We start from the raw sequence: 23,877 nt of genomic DNA, 5'->3' as shown, positions 1-23,877 counted from the left end.
GGTGCCACAAGTACTCCTTTTCTTTTATAAAGATGTAATAATGGAACAAGCAGATTGGTTTAAGTCTCTGCTTTGACATAAGTCAGCAAAGTGTAAGTGACTAAATTTAACTTCTGATACCACAGAATAAGACATTGCATTGTTTGAAGGCACTTGAAGAAATAATGATCAGAAAATTCTACATATTACATGAAAACAAATATCTTCCATTTTATGGTATGATTTACTTGTCTTATCCTCAGAATAAAATAATAAGAGTACCCTTTATTTGCAATAAAATTTTAATATTGAGGAAAATATAGAAAGGTTCAGTTAGTGGTAAACATCACACTAGTGATATTTTATAGAATGGAGCAAACCTGACATCAATTACAATTTCCAACATATATATTGTAGTTGTTCTACAACTGGAAAGTTGCTGAAGTCTGTGACATTCCACTGTAAATATAGGTGTTATTAAAAATTACAAATTGTCCTGTAATTACTTTGACAACCTCTTGAGCAGCAGCACCTATTAAAGGGAAGGGGAAAAAAGAATGACTTTGGTGGGTAATTATATTTAAAAAAAAACGAGAACAACAGTATCTGGTCTAGCTTTCAATATAAAGATGAAATAGTTTGACAGATTGAGTTTAAATGCTTTCCTGAATCATGGCAAAAAGTAATTTTCGTATTTGTTTTTCAATTCAATTTTTAAAAAATGCATATACATATAAGTTTACGTAAATATTTTTACCATGTGAACTGGTGAAAAAGAAACTGATCTTTCTGAATAAATGCAAGAGAAGTGTCTACATCACCATAACTGATATTTTTCCTAATCAATCATTTTTCTAAAACACTTCCTCCCCTCCCATTCAAAAATCCCCTTTCCTTTTAAAAGAGATTATGCAGTCCAGAGTCTGAGTATTGGAAAATTCAGGTGATAGAAAAATTAGCTAGTAATTAGCTTCTCTACAATGTTTCATTTCTTTTTAACCGTTGAACAAGCTCTTACATTTTATTTTATTGCTATAACCCCTTTTAATACCTCTATAAAAATACTGTGTTCACATTTTCTTTGCAATTATAGAACACTTAAGAACCCAGATCTTGTCTTCATACATTTTTCTAAAGTACCATGTATACCCATGGCAATATAATTTTCTTTAACCTTAAAAAAAAAATCCAAGTTGTGTATATAACATTAACACTTTAACTGGTACTGTAAGACAAGTAAGCAAAAACAGTTAAGATTGCAATAATACTTCTATTATATACATTTTAAAATGATTTACATCTTGGTTATAAAATATTTATTGCAGCCTGAAATAAGGCAATGTTGGTTAGGTACAGATTTACAAAGTTTGCAGAGTTAGCACTGTCTACACTGAAATTAGAACTAAATTAAAATTAGTCATATTGTATTATTGTTTCTGTCAATGATACTTTCACTGGTCATATATACACATTATAAATTTTATTTTAAACTAGAGTAATAAAAGCACAAGTAGTATAACTGGCCTAATAAGGTCATTTTGTAATTTTCCATTATTTCTTTTATTCCAGTCTGATCACTTTCTCAGCCAACTTTTTCCATATAGCATACGACACACTGACTTTAATATGTTGCAGTACTAATGCAGCCTTTGTCTGCAGCCCATAGTTATTCCCTTTTCTCCAAATATACTGAAGAGGAATACCATTAAAATAATAAAATATAGCTCAGTTGACAGTTCTAAATGGATCTGTGAAAATAAAGTGGTATTCTTACCTCCCAAGAATGCAGCGATAGTATGTGGCTCAGCAGCTCCATAGCGACAACTTCATAGCAAAAAATAAAATAATCAGTATTTTAGGGCAGTTTAAATAAACTAATGAAAGTGACATCTTATCATACAATACTTACAATTCATGGACATAATCATCCTTCACTGTTACAGACAGCCCATATTCCTGAAGAAAGCTACTGAGGCAAGATTTCAATTTTCCAATATCATCTTCCACTTGGTAGTTATACACACCTAGGACATAAAGTATGAGCCATTTCTCCTCACTGGACTTTAATATGCCAGAGTTTTAACAGGTCCAATAATTTTTTTAATTGTGCTGGGATTACCTTCTTTGTTACTGCAGTCATTAACGTTTTTATTCAAGTAACATACATTCGTATTTAATTATAGCTCTAACAATGTCCATCAAATACCACTGATTATGTTCATTCAGCAGAATAATAAATCATCATGTAATTTAACTATAATTTTTACAAGCAATTAAAACCATCATCATCAATCTGCATTAATTTGTTAATCTTAAGAATCTGGTCACTTTGTAATACTTGCACAATAAATGTACTCTAGTTTAGTTCAAACATTTGCTTAATCATGTTTTATAGTTCATATGTACTACTGTCTCATAAATTAGATTGTTATATTTCCAAGAGTGACTGATATATATATCTAAAACTATTGTAATAACCTACCTGGGTATCTACCATGCTGTTTATAAAATCTATCCACAGCTCGTAGCATTAAGTATAGCACTATCTCACTGTCTGGATTATCCATGCTGGAAACTGAAAATGATAAAAAAAAAAAAACCAACCCCCCCACAAAATACAGATTTTAAATTGGTTTTAAAATAGACTTGGAGACTGATGGAATGAAAAAAATACTTCACATTTACTTGAGTGTAACACACATTTTTTACAGTTTTGCCACCCCCCCCGTGGGAGACAACTGAGAGGTTTCCACTTCAAGCTTTGGTAATGGATTGTTTAGATATGTAATTTCAAATGCCAATGATAAGTGACTAATTACACTAAATGTTATGTACCTATATATTTTTATATAATCTCAGTTTGGAGCTGTCCACGTGTTCCTACTTCAACTCCACCAATGTCAACAATTGCTTGCTTGCGATATTTACCTCTAGTCATAATTTGAGTTTCAAAATTACACTTGGCAAAACTTGATTTTTATTTTTTTTTTTATAATTGTGATGGATATAGTCTATTTTTAAGCATTTTTAAATATTTTTGTTGATTTAAATATACACAGTTGCAGGAAATTATGGGGGGAGGTCAGACAATTATTTTAATGACAGTAGACATTGAGTCTCAAAAAGTTAAACTTTATAACCATTAGAAACACAAATTGTCAACATCACATCAAAATACATGAAGTACATATCCTTAAGTCAAACTCTTACTTCAAGAAGATTTTTCTTATCTGTACATTTTGATTTTTAAATCAATGGAACTATTTTTTTTTTGTTCATTTTCATTCATGAAATCAGTGTTTACCAATACAAATCTAATCTTTCCAAGCCTATTTATAATGTATATTTACAGAAGAAAAACTAAGGGCAATAATTATATAATAAATGGAAGTCTCCTTACGATAGGCACAAAAAATGATGTAGGGACAATATATATTGAGCTTTTTAAATGTAAAATTTAAAAAGTTCCTAAATTATTGTACCCAACTTAATATGCACCAGTTCAAGGAAATTTTACTTATGTACTTTGTGAATGTGACAAACAATTCTTTTGGCCAAAATATTATGACCAGACTGAAAAGACACACAGTAAACGACTGCTGTTTTCTAAACAAGTACTATTTCTCTTTTAGTATTTACCTTGGAATTTGGAGTTATATATGTTTGAAAAGTCTGTAGCAGTTATATGCCTAATTTTTATTTAATGATCCTTTGCCACACAATTTATTCACAAAAAACAACAACAGTCAGTGGCTAAAAAAGAAAATTAATCTTTTGCTCCCAAGGAAGAACCCTTCTAGTTCCTGTTACAAATAACTAAAGTCAGACAGGAGAAAATATAATTTAAAGACTATAACACCTTGATGAGGATGAATATTTTACTTACATGGCTGCTGAAGAGAAAATATCTGCCAGGGAAAACTACCACACACATTAATTCAGTGGCTCATCTTTGAGCTTTTAAAACTAAATTGTCAAAAAAAAATTTTTTTTAAATAATACTTTGAAATATATACAATATGTATTTTCTATTTAAGCATGGTTTTCATGATAAAAAAAGTTTAAAGAAAAACTATGAATAAATAAAAAAATAGAAAGTCCTTACTAATTTCATCCTTGTTAAAAGTATTTAAACCATACTCTTCAGACAGGGATCTACACCGCACTACTCGAAGAAACGCTGAGTTGCTGCCTAAACAAAGAACACCGAAAAGAAATATTGGAGCACTGATTGCAAGGGTGCAATATTTTCTTCAGGCATTTCAGAATTTACTTACTGTTAAACAATGTAGAGTAAATCTATCACCAACTGATGTCATTTTAGTTTTTATTGTATTTCTTCAGTCGTGCAATGTAATAAAATCTTTTAGATAAGAAATGTTTCTTTAGAGGTTTATGAAGGTAAACAACTTTATTAAAATGTTCTATATTTGTGTACTTCAAAATTCCAGTCATGTTGCCTATTGCACATGATAAGGATTGTCAATACATGTGGTACCAGACTCCAGACAGGATGATGCCCCACCCTCCTCCTCTTTATGGTCATCTGTTGGACCACAGGCATCAGCCCCACATTTTCTTCCTCTAGCCTCCCAAAAGCTGTTCTCTTTCCTAAGTTGCACTAAATAGTGCTGCTTCCTGCAGCTCTGCCTACTCTTTCTCTAGCAGCAGGCAATCTAGAGAGAGCAGCATTCTAAAAACCAGTGGTTGGGGATGGGCAAGAGTGAACCTGTGGCAGTGGTAAAATGGCAGAAAGGGGAAGAAAAAACTAAGACAAATATGGATGAACATAGGGAAGGGGGAAAAAAACACTGCAAACAAACCAAAAACTCTAAATACATGCCGCAACTACAGCACTTCAAGTACAACAAATACTTATTGTTTCAGATGGCTGCTGTTTTTCTTGGCATATGCCCTAGTATTTAATATACAAGGGTAAAACAAACTTTGCCCAAACGAACAGTAGTTTCATCCAGAATCATCAGTAATTAATTCTATTTATTTTATTTTTGTGGGCATATAACATTCAGGCATCTGCCTATAGCTTTCCATACACCTTATTCTGACAGGCACTAAGCACTTGCAACTTGCATTGAAGTCAGTGGGAGAAACTTGTGTCCATTACTTCTCAGGAAGAGGCACAACATTTATAATACAAAAGAGATTCAAATACTGAGCTAGAGATTAATATAGCTACATTGTGAATAATTTTAAGACTTCCTGAAAATTTGTGTGTGCATAAAACAAGAATGATGTAATGCTAAATCCAAAGATACTTACAAAGCAATTTTAACTCTTTCTGTGAGATTGACTCTGGTGCCTGCAAAGGAACAAGAATATGTTTGTTCCTGCACAAGGCAATGAATGGTTAGATTTACATTTTTAAAATTATACTGAAATGGATGTTAGATCAAAAGTTATCCAAGGAAGACTTCTTATGTGTTCCTATGTCCCTTTCACTTAACATTCTAAATAATCACAGGAAAGTACACACAATGCAGAAATACACACACTGTGCGTATAGTGAAATCATATTGGAACTTAACTACCACATTCTCTTGGAGAGTTTTAGTAAAGTCAGCTCTTTACTGTCTCTATTTTGCGCCTTTCCCCATTCTTTACAGATTACATGGAAAATTATTGTCCTTTTGAGATATATTAAATGAGGTTATAACATAACTACCTTGCCTACTGACTGTAACAATTTAGCAGCATGGTTACCCACAGCAGCAGCATCTCTCTTTGCTTTTTCACGGTATCTGTAAAGGGTCAGAAATAGTTTTAATAGTTTAAACTGTAGTTTAAAGCTACAGTTTTATTTTAAGAGCCTGAAATTGAACAACACTTCTATAACCCTTCTTACCCTATCTGTTGTAAACATGAATAAAGTCAGAAGATCAGCTACCTCAGCAGCAGAAGAGCCAATGGTACCAATCACATGACTGTTTTGCTGTAGCTCTAAGCTACTTGTAGAAGCAGCTTCATAACTCAGTGCACTGGAATGTCTTTGCAATTAGTAAGCATTAAAAGGAATATTACTGTGGAAGGTTACAGGGCAAAAAATACTAATTCCTTTCAACAATGAGAGGACCAGCACTAAAGAAAACTTTGAACCAAATGCACTATACAACTACAACTGACCAATTTTTATATTGTATTTTATGATGTTTTAACTGTATTGTATTAATTCTTTGGGCAGCAACCCATGTACCTCAGCAGCAGGGCACACTATGAAGCTCAAAGTGCTACACCTTAAATAACAAGGGAACCTAGGAAGACGCATCATATCTGGCCACAGCACTTTTACTGAAGGAATATCAGGACTCATAAAAACCATCCTCAAACCATATGCCACACAAAGGGCCAGCTTCCTCCAAGACACAACTGACTTCCTCAAGAAACTCAAAAACAACAGCAACCTCTCCCAGAACACCATCATTGCCACCATGGATGTCACCTCCCTATACATCAACATCCCGCACCATGATGGCATTGCTGTCTGCTTCAAACACCTTACAAGATAATGAACAATGCTTGAAAATCCAACCCAAACACATCAAACTGATCCATTTCATCTTCACCCACAACTTTACATGTAACAACAAATACTCTGTCCAAACAATGGGAACAGCTGTGGGTACTAGGATGGCTCCCTAATATACCAACTTTTTCATGGGCCACCTCGAGAAGAATTTCTGAGCAAATACACCATGAAACCAATGATATACCGGAGATATGTTGATATTTTCATCCTCTGGAGAGGCAACCTAATCTCCTTCACAGATTTCCACTACAGCTTCAACCAACAAACTCTTTCTAGAAAACCACTGCCACACCAGCATCAACTTCCTGGACACTAAGATCAGCTTCAACAATGAAGAACTAGAACTGACTATACATAAAAATCCCATCGATCAAGACACGTACTTCCACGGAACCAACAACCATCCCAGACACACCAAGAAGCCTGTTGTCTAAAGCCAGGCACTCAGATACCACAGAATTTGCTCAAAAGATACATATCTAAACACACTTAAAACTGCCTTCACTAAACAAGGACATCCCACCAAATACCCCTGACAGAACCTGCTTCAATACAGAAAACAAAACCAAAAACCTAAAACAAAAAACGCGCTGACCACACAACCCTAGTTATTACCTGCTATCCCACTCTAGAACACATATGGGATATCAAACAATTGATGATTTTATCAAACCACCCATACTTGACGGGGACCACATCCTGAAAGAAATCTTTCCCAAATGCCTTCTTCTGGCATTCAAACAACGTCCTCCCTCCCTCAAGCTCATAATCAGAAGCAAGTTCCCCACAGACCAGGACACACCAGCTCAAAGCGGCACCAGACCCTGCCAGAATCCATGAAAATCCATTGCTACAATGACCAATACCTCCCCACAACACACCTTTCAAGGTCCATGGGTCACACACGTTCTTATCACATGTGGTATACCTCATCCAGTGCATTAAATACCCCAACAGCTGTGTGGGTGAAACCAGATAATCACTACTCTCTCAAATGAGCTCACAAAGCAAAATGATAAAGGACCCTACAGCCCATGGACAAAACACTTTTCACAAAATGATCATTCCATATCTGGCTTCTCAATCCTCATCCTTAAAGGAAACGTGCACAACACTTTCAAAAAACGAGCCTAAGAACTGAAACTCGTAACTCTGCTGAACACTAAAAACCATGTACTTAACAGAGACACTGGTTTTATGGGTCATTACAACAATTCGTAACACACCCCACTGTCTTCTAATCCTTAATTGCCCACTTCATTTTAAATGGTCTCCAACAGCATGCAAAGAAATCCTTATGCTTAACAATTTGTCATCTTGTATTTAGCTCAGACACACTGGTTACTTTCTCCAAACTGAGGAAGAGCTCTGGAAAGCTCAGAAGGTTGTCTCTTCACCTACAGAAGTTGGTCTAATAAGAGATATTTCCTCAGCTACCTTGTCTCTCTCATATCTTAAATAGTTATTTTCAAAAAATTTTTCTGGAATGAAACGAAACATTATGCTAATATTCCTTTTAAATATACACTGAAGCGTATCAAGGAATTATTCCTAATTTTACAAAATAGGTCTGTAAAACAATATAGACCTTCAAGAATTTAGAGAACTAAAAATGTCTTTCATACCTATGCAAACCCAATAATTCACTTAATACTTTGCTGTAATTTCATTTTTGCAGGATGAGGCAACGGGTTCATTTTTTCTCTCCTTACATGGAAGGACTCTTACTGGGGAACGCTCTCCCTCCCTCCTCCTCCTCCCAAGAGGAAACACTTTTTACAGAACTCTCCACAAATATATTAAAATCCAATCTACATTATATTTGAATGCCGTCTGTGACGGTTTCGGGGACATGTCTGTATTGCATTATTAATTCTGTTTTGTTTTATGAATACCATTTATGATTGCAACTGTTGTTGTAGATTAGTACATCCATTTTGTATCTGAAGCTATGTCCAGAAAGCTGTGGTGGAGCAAACAGTGAACAACATTTTTCCTACTGGATTTGGAGCCTAAAAATTTGCCAAGACTCAGACTACACCGAGGACTCATAAGGGTCATGAAGTTACACTGAGGGGCAACGCGTTCAGGACTGTTTGCAGTTTTCTCAAGAGCTGTAACTCTAGTGCTGCTTAAAGAGTAAGTGTTTATGGTTAAGAACTTCCTTTGCTAAAATGTATATTTTCTTGTTTTACTGCCATATTGTCTCTGAAAAGGTTACCTAGAAAGCCAGAGCTCCCAGAGCCAGGTGCTCTCCTGGAAAATGTGTCTTAAGCAACTATGGGACTCGGGAGGGCTGAGGCACTGGTTCTGGGATCTAGGCAGCCAGATTGAGCAGTTCTACTGCCCAAAAAGAGTGTCAGACATGAGACGTTTACACCTCAGAGCATGCTTAAGAGACCCAGAGATAGGAACAGTGATCACTTCCCAGAACTAGGGCGCTAAGAGGCATGTGGGCTTCAGCAGTTGGATCCAATCAGAACAGACTGGTGTCCATCCAGATAGGAGGGTGGGACTAGGTTATAGCACCATCTAGAGTCTAATTATTTTTTTTAAGTGAGCTCTGAGAATTTGGCCCATCCTGTGAAATCCAAATCAATGCCCTTCATTACTATAATGCTGATTGTCTTTGAAGAAGAAACTCAAGTACTTACACATTTTGCAATTTGATAAATTTACCCGAATCTGCTATCATATCAGGAATAGTGCCCCGAACAGGTAAATTTCCTTGCCCCTCTTTTGCTACAAATTCCTTTACAGCTCGAGCTAAAATCCAAAAGGAAGGTGTCTGCAAGAGTACAAACAGCAGTAATTTATTTTTCTTGTACACAAAAGTATTATCTGTATCCATATTCCTAGACAAACATCTTATCCTCAGTTACTCTTTTTACCTGCTGTGTGAGATTGATGCAACGATCATCATTAAAAATGTCTTCAATACAGCTTGGAATCTGTAAGAAAAAAAATATATATACACACGTGTATTTACCCAAGTTTCTTATTCAAGAATTGTCCCAAAAGTAAATATATGGGCAATTCAATATCTAAATGACGTTAGACTTTCTAGGCAAAAGTCATCTTTTCTGAACCTCTACGAAAGAATCTGTCCCACTGGCTACAAGTACTTTGGGAGAAATTACCTCTTTACTATCATATTTAGAAAAGTGTCAATTGCTAAAAGTGTAGGCTTCTAATTAACCCAAACTTTACACACCAAATCTGTCCTTAGCAACACCCTTGCAATTTCAATGAGAACTGGAGAGGATTTAAGATATGAAAACATTTGCCCCTAATGTTAGGAATTACATACATTTAGCAAGGGCATCATTTCAGAAAAATTCTGGGGGCGGGAGGAGGGGGAAAATGTGTCAGTATACAGACTATTTCCAGTCCCAAATAGCAACACAGATTAAAAAAACTGGGCAATTATTGCTTTCCTAATGACTCCATCCAAAGTTGGGGGAAAAGGGAGAAATATAACTGCCCACCCTATAGCGAATGATGTTCCTGGCATTTAGTTTTGGTCATGTTAATAGATTCTGGTTATGTCCACACTAATATTATTGGTCAAATAGGAGTTTTGTTCCATCAAACATTCCTTTAGCCCTTCACAAATCAATACACTATGTTAACTGGGCAGTAGACCAGTTCTGCAGTAACCTGAGGCTTGCTAATAAATACGAGTTGTACGTGTCTTCAAGAAAAGCTTAACACCTCAAATACACAAGATCATGTAACAATGTCTTCCAAAACATAGTTTGTTATAAGAAATCCATAGCACTCTAAGAACTTTCTGTAGATCTGTTGATTTATGTTAAGAACTGGCAATTTCTATGCAAATTAATACTTTAAATTGAATAAGAGTTGTAAAATTTATTTCACACTTAATTCTTTTAGACACTCATGAAAGTACTGCATGTTCACCATAAGTGATACTGTGGCAATGTTTCTGACACTGATTTTAAAGACTGTGTTCTACTATCTGACTTTACTAAGTATTTTTAATGAATTTAACTCCTCAGCAAGGAACACAAGACCTTTAACATTAGTTAAGCAGCAGAGCTTAGAAGAAGGAACATATCTTTCTCTGATACAAACACCCAATTTCCATTAAAAAAAAGAGAGTCATGTGATGATATCCAAAAATAAGCCTTACTCTTCTTAGGACCATTTAAAAAAAAAAATTAGTTAATGCAGTGTTTATGAAAGTGAAAGAAGAATAGCTCCAATCGGCAGTGTGGGGGCAGGTGCTTTGTACGTTTCCCAATTCAACACTGCCGTTGTATTACAGCCCAACTGGAACTACCCTCTTGAGCACATACTGCTACTCCTGCCAAGTTGTTCCAGAATGTCTGTTTGGTTTATAGAGAAAGCGATTAGGAGGAGGTCATCAAACTAACTTTGACTGTAGATTTGCTGGGGAATTTTTGTTCTGAAAAACAATGATACTATCAAAGATACGTGGTCCCCTTAGCTCTTCAAATGCATTATGTTCATCATCTAAAACTTAATAAACTACTTTTACCTTAGTAACATTTAGTGCTGTGTTTACATTTTTTATAGCTTCTTCAAAGTTCTCTTCATCTTCTGGGATCCCATTTTCATTCTTTAAAATTCCTGTTTGAAAAGAAACAAGTAACACAAGCAAAAATACAAACTCCACCTCCCACATTACATTTATGTCCTGGCAGCATATTAGATTTTCTCTGGGAGAATCTGTGACATATCACTGTTCTAGTTCTGTCATTACAAAACATATACATCTCACCACATTAACAGACAAGAATGGCTACCCTCTCCCTCATCCATGTGTACAAATACTTTGATATGGTATTAAAAATACTTTGCACTCATAACACCTTCCATTGTAAGATCTCAAAGTTTATGTTATGAACATTAATGAATTAAATGTCACAATGTACAAGATGTAGGGAAAATGCTATCACCAGTTTTACAGATAGGGAAAATAAGGCACAGATGGAGCATGTAATTTGCTCATGGTTATATAGAAGTTCAAATCAAAGTCTGTAACAGAATCCAGAGGTCCTGAATTTCTGTCCGGTGCTTTAATCCATAGAGATATAGATAAATAAGATCATTCTCTCTCACGTACAACTGTTTCTTTCTCTTATACATATCAAATCTGATGTCTGTAAAGTGAATTGCAGGTTATGAAACACTGAAGCTCTCTCTTTACTTGACACAAAACAAAAATATAGTTGAATAATAAGTAAGAGGAGATAAGGAAATGTTACTGACTGTAAATATTGTTAAAATTTCTACTGTTTCACTTTAATACTTACTCTAGGATGCAGCAAAATTCAATTGGCATAAAATGCTGCACTTCAGTTCTACTAGGAAGCCAATCTTTATTTCAGTGCAAATAAATTATTTATTGAATAACTTACAGTGATGTAAATAGGATTTAGATATCAAGAGAAAAACAAATCCATTTGTTAGTACTAGTAATTAAGTCTGTTTATAACTGGAAAGAACATGGCCCTGTTTCTATAGCAATTTAAAATGATTTATTTACATTTCTTTTAAAAATACTCTGTACATTTTAATGCTTGTGAAGGGTGCTAGATTGACAGCCCTTAACAGCAAAGTCATCCATCCAAAGACTAATTACAATATAGTCACTAGATATGTAAATTTCTCCTTGCTACCCACTAATGGGTCTCTCCACAGAATCACCACTTCTTGGGCTGAGAAAGTAATTCAACATCCATGCTCATCTTAATCCTTGACCTTTCTGCTGATGCAGTTAAGAAAAGAACTAACTTTGAAACTGATCTGTATGTGTGCATAAGCATCCACATTCATGTGCAAGCATGAGAGATGTGGACACAACAGTTGGAAAATAAAATAGGTACAAACTTATTTCACACTGGCCAATCAGCCAACAGATATTTTTAGGCTGGTTTTATACTAGTGACATAGCCTCTCAATTCCACTAATAAGGAAAATTCAGTCCCCTACTTTAGCAAAATTTTAATGTTAGAAAAAATTAGATATGTTTTCCAAAGTTAGCATTTGTCTTTTCTTTAAAGAACTACAATAGAATGAAGGTCCTTGCCCTTGCTTAGAAAAAGAAACAAAGTATTACCAGCTGGCTTCATAAGCAGACTCAGGATGCTAAGACTCACCTATTCAAGAAATCATGAATCTGCATTGACTTAAGTTCAATTTTAAGCCACAGTGACAAGTTGTGTCTTGTATAATGTCTTTTCATAGTGGCGAAAATGCCCATAACATATATTACCTTGTCTAATCAGCTCTCTGAAGGCTTCCTTTTCTTTGTAATTCCTAGGTATCAGTTCACTTTTCTAAATTGAAAGTATAAATAAAACAGATAAATATATAACAATTCTCCTGTCACATGACTACCTGCTAGATAGTTTGTGTCAAAGTTAATACACATCTATGTGTGTTTCAGTAAGTGATAAAGGAAACATAGGGTAAAAATCAAACCAGGCACTTTTCAGTAGTTACAGGCTTCACTCAGTGCCCAAAAATAAATCTTTGGACACTGTTCAATGAGGTACTTTTATCACCTGTCCAATTCTTTTTTCCTCCCAAGTGATCTAGTTTGGAGTCAGATATACTTTCATTAAAAGCCTACATTAGAAATACTGGATGCTATATGTTTGATTCATAAGACATTATCAACATACCTCATTGTACCATTTTGCTAAATATTTTGCTACAATCACAATCCATGGAGTGTGGCTATGGTCCTGCAATCAACAAACAGAAAAAAAAATATCTGCAAGTAGTTAGAAATAGGTTATTTCTTTAAAGCTAACAGCACTGTATGTTAGATCACCACAGTTTGAAAATCCTGTAATATTGAGGCACAATAGGAGAGTTAAGAACCACACTGCTGATTCAATAAAGTTTCCTAGTTTTTGACAGCAATGCCTGTAACATTATGTAAACAGATTCTGAAATTAAATGAAATTTCAAATAAGTTTGTCAGGGATGGGATGGTATCCCTTAGCCTCTTTGCCAGAAGCTAGGACTGGGCAACAGGGGATGGATCACTTGATGATTACCTGTTCTGTTCATTCCCTCTGAAGCACCTGGCATTGGCCACTGTCAGAAGGCAGGATACTGGGCTAGATGGACCATTGGTCTGACCAACTATGGATATTCTTATGTTTGTCATATCTCAAATAAATCTTAAAAAGGGGGAGCAAATAAATAATAATTTTCTATAAAAGTTATGATGTGCTCAATTTTGAACTTTTACAAATAATACAGGAAATAATTTGATGGTCAAAAATGCATTATATAGTTTAAAATCTAAGTCTGAGAACTGCAAATTGCACAATTATTGGTAACTGTCCTGCATGTGAATTTAATAATTTTAATTAAGTTTAAGCCCTCTTAGATCGAAAGGTCTAGTATTATCATCATTAGGATAGTGACCACATGTCGCAATTTCGATAGGGCTGGCCTATATTTCTAATCTCCTTTTTCCTGCCCTAACCTACTACAGGAAAGCTAAAGGTCCTTCTTTTTAATATTGAAACTCCCACTGTACTCTCTTTGGAAAGTAAGACCTGCTGCTAAACCTGTGACAGGAGCATGAAACTTGTATTTCCACAAGTGAAAGATTTAGGCCACAAGTCACTGTTTAGAATCTTCCTTCCCAATTTACATCTTAAAATGAAGACCAATTCATACCCCTCGGTTCTGTGAGTACTCACATATACTATAAGTATCAAATACAGAAGCAGTTTTTATTCTTGCTGTATTTTTTGCACTAATATAATGAATTTTGAAATCATGCCAGAAGAAAGCATTTTTAAAACTAATTCGCCTATCTTCACACTGATCTCAAATCAGACTCCATATATTCTTGACATAGCAAGTGATTAAAAAAAATATTTAATGAGCAGAAACATTTAGAGATCTGGCTTCTGCACCAAACTGAATGATCCAACACGTATCTGACCAATTTCCAGAGTTCTGGCATGCCTAATGCACCATCAGGGTCAGGGTAGAAACTTCCTGAGTGTAAGTGGCCAGGTACTCATTTACTTGGAAGGACAAAACCTTGTCTCAAGTATTGCTGAAGAACGTGCAAATTAGAGCTCTGTATAAGACCAAAAGCTTGTCTCTTTCACCAACAGTTGGTCCAATAAAAGATATTACCTCACCCATCTTGTCTCTGTACAATGTCAGTCAGTTTCCATTATCTGACTGGAAAAAACATTTTCCATACGGATTATCTATTTGCTTTCCTAACTGCTCAAGCGCTACTCATACAGTAATCCTATCCAAAGTTTTTATTTTTTTTAATTTGTAGGTTTGGGATTTGCTGTTTGAACTGAGGGTTCCAGACAATCATTGTCAAAAACCCTTTTTTGCTTTCCTCCTTAACTAGGGATGGCCATGCTGCACAGAGATCAAATAGAGGCAGGTGTGAAATGGTGGTTTAAATTTTACCTCTGCACTCTCCTAATCTTGGTGCTGCCCTGTGAAGGTCATTCTATCTGCCCTTAGGCTGCTCTAATTTGTACTGGGTTGCAACGACTACAGGGGTCAAAAGACACAGCCAAGGATTGGCATAGCACAGGACATACCAGCCACATCCTCTTTCCTCCTCCAGCCATAAAGGGAACAAATGATGCAAGAGACTTCATGTTGGCTCTGTACTACCACTTACCATACTTTTATGGCCAGATTACACTAATCCCACCTAACATAAGGAAGGATGTTTCCCAAAAATGTGGCTTCACAATGCGTACTATGTGAAGTGATGTTTACAGTAGCACACAAAGTTTGGTATTTTAACTCACGATTAGCTTTTGTGATAGCCAAATTCACTGAAGGTGTCCACAGTTAAATCCTTTAAAAAAAAATAAAAAATAGGACCCTATGCAGGAGGAGAGACCCATCCACATGGAATTACTTGCAAGAATGGGACCTATTTTGAATGCATTTTAGAGCACAGAATGCAAGTCTCATGCCAACCTTTTTTTCCATATGATCCAAGTCATAAGACTGAATGTGTTCCCTCAGCTCTGGAAATGGGTTGTCCAGTCTCAGATCTTCTAATGCATTGTCTGGATGAGATTCCACAACTGCCAGAGATACACAAAATAGTTTAATTTGAAAGATAAACAGGACAGATTGTTACAAAATTACAGGTTACAAAACATAGCAGCAAATATTCAGTGCTTGGGTATTTACCTATGTGAGTCCCACTAGCATAATTACACATTAATGGAAGTAGTGCCTCATTGTAAATGTATTCCATAATATAATGCAGTATAGCATTAGACAAAAGTCTCCCATTTTGCTGCATCATCAGGTTAATTACTTGTTGCATGCAATTTTCAGTAAGTCATGTCCACAGCTAGAATGATTTTTATAGTGGGAAATTCCAACTGCAAATGCCAAGGATATTAGTTAACACTAAATACTTCACAAGGTAAAAATGAAATAGTTCTTTAAACATATAAATCTACATATAAAACTTCTAAAAAAGAGCTTTCAATTCCACTTTTAAATCTATTTAAGTCCAATTTCTGAAGAAATCTCTTACCTGGATGTTCCTTAATAATAATTCTCATATAGCCAACTAGTCCATAAGTCCTACAGACTAACAGAGGGATGTTAGAATTCCAGAGAATTTCAGCTAAACGTACCAATATACTGAAAATAAAAATAAAATGACTCTTAGAACGTACAAGAGATAATCAAGTGTGCAACAATAATTTAAAAAAAAAAGTTTCCCATGAGAGAGGACTTCGAAGCTAAAAATAGAACATGACCAAAAGGATGCCATAAATGTATATGCAATAAGATCAGAAGAGATATTTTAAATACTACACCAAAAAGACATTATCAGATAATTTATAGCCATAGACTCTTTAATATTGCATTGATTTCTATGGTCCCAAGCTTTTAAAAGGTCAGTTAAAAAACAAAACCAAAAACACGAATGTAGGCAAATAAAATAACAATTGGAAAGAAAGAGATCAGTTGGATCCATAAATTGTAAAGTGGAACTCCTAACAGACAGTCCTGACAAAGCCACATGAAATTCTTCTTACTAATGTGTGGCAATACAATTCCATACACAGTTAGAAAAGAGGGAGTTGGATGGTGATAAACAGACCTCCACAAAGACCTGAAGATATCGCAGATCCCATTACATGTGAGGCCTCAAATTAGATGACTAAGCTGACATAGCTATGGTGGATTAGGAAGATCTCCCTCACTAGAAAGAAGAACTCAACATTTAAATGAATTTGGAGACCGTGCCTTACAATGAGTCAGTACAAAAACTTTAAAAATTTGTGTATTAACACACAAAGGATATAATGAAAATCACCACCATAAAGCTTTCCTGTCTATAAATGTTGCATATGACAGCAAAAAGCGATGTTGCTTCACATAAATTATATCTTCCCACAATAAAGCTGCAAACAAAACTGTAATTGTAAGAAGACTGAAAAATATGAACAGGACTCTACCTTTCTGGTAACTGGGTTGCAATGACTAAATTAAACCGACAGAAAAATGAAGGATCATTGTCTAGAAGTTTGTCTGGACTCTAAATAAAAGTACAAAAAAATTCACATACATTGGAACATAAATTTTGCTTTATCTTAGAAAGACATAAGCATATCAAAAGTTCAAGTGAACATGTGTGTTCAACACTGGACTTGGATTCAAAATGCTAGATGTGGCTTCTGAATCTTTATCATCATTAACTACAAACGTTATTTAAGTATATACTTAAATGAACTTGACCCACATAATTTGAGATCTTATTTCCAGATCTGTATTATCATAAAATTCTCACATTGCAATTACAGAAAAATTTGTAACTAATGATTTTATTTTGTCATACTTTGCCATGCACTTAAACACCAGAACATAGCAAGGAATTCAAGGATACAAACCTCCTCCACAAAATTTCCTGAAACATCATTATTTAATTCTTGTAAGAGCTCTGTGGCACTTTGGGCTCGGTTCTGTTTTAAAACAATTAAAAATATACCTGTTTAAACATATCTATAATTTACATTTATGTTTTACATACCTTACCAATAGCATACATGCTATATTACAAATAAGTACATTATGGAATATTGATATAGTTCAACTATTTCAAAATTCACGTTCACCTTAAAATCACTATGTAATAGCAAGGATTTTGTTTGAGCCAGACTTTCCTTTAAAAAAAATAACAGTCTAAAAATGGAAAAATGTAATAACTGGCTTATATCTAATTTTAAAAATCACTGTATTGGAAGCACCATAAGCTCCTGATGCAGCTTTCTTAAGCACTGTTAAGTTAAAAGCTAAGCAAGCTCTAATGAAACTCCGAGCAGCGACAGCAAGAAGATATTGAAGTGAGAAAGAGCTATTGAAGATACTTACAATGTAAGAAGGAAACAGCAGAAGAGGAGGCCAAAGGATGGGGCGAGGGGAGGGAAGGGTGACACAAGGGAAGATAAGCAACAGCACCTGCTAGCAGAATGGTGAGGACAATCCCTTAATAAGACCCATTCTTTAGTCTTAACCATTCTTATAACCGCTATAGTTCACCAATATTCAAGATTGGAGCTTATCTCACTTACCGTATATGTTAATTAACTTTAGGTAGATGGCACAAACCCAACTAAAGCTAGAAAATGCAAGTCAATGTTCTTTTAGATAATGTAGGTCCCCTCACCATTTTAAATCTTTTTTGTAAATAATGGTTTTACAAAATCTTTTCTACTGATAGACTAGAAACAATAGTGATGAACAGAGACAGAATACAACTAAAGGGTTTTTTTAAGTTAACAAAACTGCCCCCTACTCCCTCTCCACTCAGAATCTTATTGATTTCTCAAAGTTAAAAAAAGAAGAAAAAAAAAAAGAGGTAAGACCCCGTATGACCTTCTCCATCCCTCTCCTCGCTCTAGTGCACACTCTCCTCCTCCACTCTCACTGACATTGAAACATCTTCCCTATTCTCCAGCTCTTCCCTGTGCCCCAGTGACCCATTCCATCTCCTAACCTTCCTAGTCCCCTCAACCTCTCATTTTCAAGAGGTTTATTCCCCTCCCAATTCAGCCTCGGTCTTCCTCACCTTAAAAATTCACCATAGGCCCTGAATCCCCTTCAGATTATCATACACATTCTCTTCTCCCATCTCAAACAATTGTCTACAACCATCATCTTGAGTTTCTTTCCTTAAGTTCCATTCCACACCCTATTCAGTCTGGCTTCCGCCCTCATTATTCCACTGAAACTTCTCTAACCAAGGTTTCTAATATCTTGCTAGGCATAACACGGGCCTAGTGCTCCTTTCCCATAGACATCCTGAGTCCCTGTGACACAGTCAACCATATCCTACTCTTGGAATCTTATCCTCTCCTGGTTATCTTACTACCTCTTATTGTTCTTTCAGTGGGCCATCATTTCCCGCACCCTGCCCACTCACAAGCAGCAAGTTATATGGACCTGTGGTGCCCGTGCTCCACCAATATTCAGGAACGTAGGCCTGGCTCCACCAATGTTTGGGCTTATATTTTCAGAGCCGTCCCATCCATAGGATGGGCCAGGGCAACCACCCCAGGCCCCACGCTTCAGGGATCCAGGACGGCCTGGGGAGTTAGCGGGGGCCCTCATGCTAGCAGCAGCGAGCGACCCAGACCCAGCTCGCCCTGCCTATTCCCACCCCTGCTCCGCCCTGCCCTCAACTCCACCGCTTCCCTCAAGCCCCCGCTCCCTCCCTGCATCTTTCCAGCTTCCGCCCCCTCCCCCTGCCCTGGACCCTGCATCCCCCGAAGCGCGGAATGGGATGGCTCTGCTTGGACCCATTCTGAGCACCACCAAAAATTATACAAACCTGGTGTATAAAAAAAACTACTTCAGGTTTTGGTGCAGGTCTCCCAGGGCTTTATCCTTGCCTCCCTTCTGTACTGGATATCATCTTTTTTTTTAAACTGATGACAAATCTACCTGCCCACCCTGGACTTGTCTTTCTCCATCAAGTTTAAGTCACAGCCAGGCTTTTCAACATCTCCTTGTGGGCATCCAGCCACCCATTTACACTCAACATGGCCAAAACTGGGCTTTTGTTCCCACACATCTCCTGAAGCTCTGTTCTCCTCACTCACTACTATAGAAGAAAGGAATTTTTTATCTGTGTATGTCTAACTTTCATTTTATACACGAATCACTCTCTCAATATACTTACAAACCGTATTTAATATTGCTTTACCTGGCCAATATTGCTTCTTTGTAGAAAGAAACTGAGAAAAGAGAGACAGTAGAAAGCGACATTAATAATATCTTTCACAAAACTAAAGCTTTTAAGCTTCCTTCCAGTGAAGAACGTATTATATAGCTTCATGCAGAACAAAAGAAGTCCTTTAATATCTATTTCCTTCGATTATTAATTTTATCACATCTTTCACATGATTTCTTTGAAAACAGTCTTTTTGAATCTTGTAAAGTCAGATTTTTAAAGAAGCGTTATCCCAGTCCCGAAAGCCCCATAATCTGCAAACTCTGTAGCACATGCAGAATTTCACTCTTCCCAGTAAGGAACTCATTGCAGGTGAATATTCATCCTGCTAAATAATTAAGGCCACTATTCTCCTAAATTTTCCATGCAGAGGGACCCCTACGCTCACAGAGCCCTTCTAAAAATCAACAGAGCTTCATGTGGGCGCAACAGTCTGCCTGCACCTTACAGGACCAGGGCCTAAATTATTACCATTAAATATCTACACAGAGTCCACAGAAGTTGCATTTTTATGTAAATTTACATATATTGTTTTATTTATGTAAGGGTTTCTAGTCTTTCCCTAACTGCATGCATTTTTCAGGAGTTATGGAAGCATCTGAAGGAACAGCACGCTTCTTCCTTCTCCAGACCTGAAGAACTCTGTGTAGCTTCAAATCTTCTACCTTCCGCCAACAGAAGCTGGTCTAATAAAAGATATTACCTTACCTACCTTGTCTTTCTAAATAAAAGTAATAAGTTTGATGACAAAACAGTTTAAAAGCCATGAAACTATATTTAGATATATAACAAAGTTAGGGGAAACTTAAGTCACAGTAGGAGACTAAGATATTCACTACACTTCCTTGTATTTTTTTAAGAATATGCTCTTTCCAACTAATGCACTTAAAAATAAGGCAATTAATAAGAAACTCCCAATTAATAGGAAGTACATTTCACAACTACTCAAAAATCTACCCCGAAAACAAAACAACCAGTTTGTTTTGAGCATAACTCCTACAGTTATAGAAAGTTAACCATTATTTTTAAACAGCACTTAGTAAAACTACTGAAACCTTATCACTGCTTTATCATTAGTAGAAAACTAATGGTAAACCTACTTATTTCCGACATCTTCTCCAGTGACTTGATTCCCATCAACAATTGTAAATGAGCCAATACCTTGAAAATAATACAGTAAGAAATATGCACTCTTAATTATTCAAACTGAAATTCTTACTAAAATTTACAATTGAAATTTATTTACCTGGTAGTACTAAATTTTTGAGGATTTCAGTTCCTGTGGCTGTTGCATTTATCATACAAACATGAGCAGCTTCTAAAGCTTCTTGTCCATGATCTCCCCACAACCTACAAAACAAGGAACACAGAAGCATTCACAGGAAAAAGTAACTTGTGGTAGCAAATACAGTCTGAATGGCAGTGGGAATCTGATGTCACAGTCCATGTGGTTTAGCATACCATTTCCCTGTACACTATTAAGTAGTATATATCAAAACATGATTTACACTGGGAGTTTTGTCACCGACTTCAGCAAGGCCAGGATTTTGCCCTTAGTCCCTTCAGATCTGGGGGAAAAAATGACTATGGAGAAGACAGGACAAAAGATTCCAAACCGTCAAGCAACAGTTAAACCATTCATATTGTTCTGTAAGACTTAAAAATAAATTCATGAACTACTGCAAGTGCTTTCAGACAGTGGTTCGCAGACATGCTCCTCTCTCACTGCTGAAGATTTTTGTCTTCAAGATGCAACACAGTCTGTATGGTGACCCAGTACAGATTTTTTTAAGCGGTTTCCAAAGAATTATTTGACCAAACACCTAATTAGCTTTTTGACCCAGAGCAGGTGTAATTCTAGCCTTTATGGTTGCAGAGATAATTTCCAAACATGAACCAAAAATGAATCCATACTGTTTTCCTGTAGACTTACTCTGAATAACAGCAGAGGTGCTAGAGCTGTAAGAAAGATATGGAGCAGTCTCATTAATTTTCACTGCTGTTACTGGAAACTAGGGAGCAATGACTTTCTCAAGAATCAAGTCATTTTCACCCCAGTACAAGTTTATTAAACTCTGAAGATAAGCAGACACTTGAGCTATTGACTGGAGAGTCAGACTCAAAAATGAAACTAGGGGAGGAGTAAAGTAGATTAGTTTTTTTAAGTGATGTGACAGGTAAATACGCCCTTCCCAATTTGCAGCCTTAACAGTGTTTTTTTGAACAAAAGCTTTTGGAATATTGACAACTACTGAATTCCCACACACTTTATAATACCGATTTAACGGCTGACATAAAATGGATTTTTAAAAGAATCCAGTTATAAAAGCATGACATATGGACATCCTCTCCAAGAATTCACTAATGAGCACTTTTTGGATTATAGAAATAAACGAGGCAGTATTGACACGTATCATAGAATATTACGGTTAGAAGAGACCTCAGGAGGTTATCTAGTCCAATCCCCTGCTCAAAGCAGGACCAACACCAACTACATCATCCCAGCCAAGGCTTTGTCAAGCCAGCCCTTAAAAACCTCTAAGGATGGAGATTCCACCACCTCCCTAGGTAACCCATTCCAGTGCTTCATCACCTCCTAGTGAAATAGTGTTTCCTAATAGCCAACCTAGACCGCCCCCACTGCATCTTGAGACCATTGTTTTTTGTTCTATCATCTGCCATCACTGAAAACAGCCGAGCTCCATCCTCTTTGGAACCCCCCCTTCAGGTAGTTGAGGCTGCTATCAAATCCCCCCTCACTCTTCTCTTCTGCAGACTAAATAACCCTAATTTCCTCAGCCTCTCATAGTAAATCATGTGCCCCGGCCCCCTAATCATTTTCATTGCCTTCCGCTGGACTCTCTCCAATTTGTCCACATCCCCTGTGTGTGTGTGGGGGGGGGGGGAGCCAAAACTGGATGCAATACTCCAGGTGTGGCCTCACCAGTGCCAAATAGAGGGGAATAATCAATTCCCTCGATCTGCTGGCAATACTCCTACTAATACAGCCCAATATGCTGTTGGCCTTCTTGGCAACAAGGGCACACTGCTGACTCTTATCCAGCTTCTTGTCCAGTGTAATCCCCAGCTCCTTTTCTGCAGAACTGCTGCTTAGCCAGTCGGTCCCCAGCCTGTAGCAGTGCATGGGATTCTTCCATCTTAAGTTCAGGACTCTGTACTTGTCCTTGTTGAACCTCATCAGATTTCTTTTAGCCCAATCCTCCAATTTCTCTAGGTCACTCTGGACCCTATCCCTACCCTCCAGGGCATCTACCTGTCCCCCCAGTTTAGTGTCATCTGCAAACTTGCTGACAGTGCAATTAATCCCAGCATCCAGATCATTATGATCAGAGCAAATGGAAAACTGCCTCCTCTATGCCCCCAATTAGAAAATGTTGAGTTTCCAACAAAACCATTGAGTACCAAGACATTTCAGTCGTCAAGGGCTTGTTTTGCGCAACAAAATCGTTTTTCACAAACATTAACATCCTCAAACCCTCAATTTTCCCCGAGGCCGGTGTGCGCGTGTGGCCAGCCCCCTCTTCAGTAACACCCGCCCCGCCACAGGCGGCGGTGAGCCGAGCTGCCCACCCACCACGCCCCCGCCCCGGGGAGCGCTTCGGACCGGAGCCGTCCGGGACACCGGGAAGCCGCCTGGGGCCAGACCCCGCAGACCCCAGGCAGTGCGGGGCAGACCCCGCGGGGACGGTCACTAGCCAAGCCGTGAGGCGCACCTTGGCGCGGGGAAGGCAGCGCGCAGGGCCCCACAGCCTGGTACCGCCGGCCCGGCAGGCGGCTGAGCCGGTTGCCCGGCAGTCTGCCGGGCGGCCCCCCCAGGAGAGGGGGGAGGAGCGCTGCGCCCCCCAGTGGTCCAGGCTGTAGCCCCACCCGGCCTTGGGCCGGCCCAGCGACCTGAGAGCCGGCCCGAGGCAGCCCCCGCTACCTGAGCTGCCGGTCGTATTTCTGCTCCTTCATGCTGAGTCCGCCCTGCTGCGCCATGGCGCCGGGCCCTGCCGGTAAAGCACCCGGGGTGCGCGCTGCCCTCTCCTGGACACCGTCCGGATCGGCCGCTCTGCTGTCACTGAGC

At 37.4% G+C, this 23,877-nt stretch overlaps 1 protein-coding gene across 1 annotated transcript; it reads right to left on the bottom strand.

Moving 5' to 3' along the window:
* Positions 1 to 281: 281 nt before the first annotated feature.
* Positions 282 to 23,877, bottom strand: NAE1 (NEDD8 activating enzyme E1 subunit 1). Its single transcript, XM_084644305.1, has 20 exons — positions 23,734 to 23,877; positions 21,037 to 21,140; positions 20,891 to 20,951; positions 19,764 to 19,794; positions 17,449 to 17,520; positions 17,017 to 17,096; positions 16,083 to 16,192; positions 15,509 to 15,618; positions 13,201 to 13,263; positions 12,789 to 12,852; positions 11,049 to 11,140; positions 9,415 to 9,474; positions 9,178 to 9,311; positions 5,663 to 5,738; positions 5,260 to 5,299; positions 4,085 to 4,171; positions 2,462 to 2,554; positions 1,889 to 2,003; positions 1,754 to 1,803; positions 282 to 511 (listed from the first exon to the last, which is right to left on the bottom strand). The coding sequence occupies exons 1-20, from the start codon at positions 23,787 to 23,789 to the stop codon at positions 402 to 404; spliced, it is 1,608 nt and encodes a 535-aa protein (XP_084500431.1). The 5' UTR covers positions 23,790 to 23,877; the 3' UTR covers positions 282 to 401.

This window comes from Lepidochelys olivacea, assembly GCF_965140295.1.
Source record: "Lepidochelys olivacea isolate rLepOli2 genome assembly, chromosome: 12".
Classification (NCBI taxonomy): Eukaryota; Metazoa; Chordata; order Testudines; family Cheloniidae; genus Lepidochelys; species Lepidochelys olivacea.
This window is presented reverse-complemented; position numbering and strand designations above follow the sequence as displayed.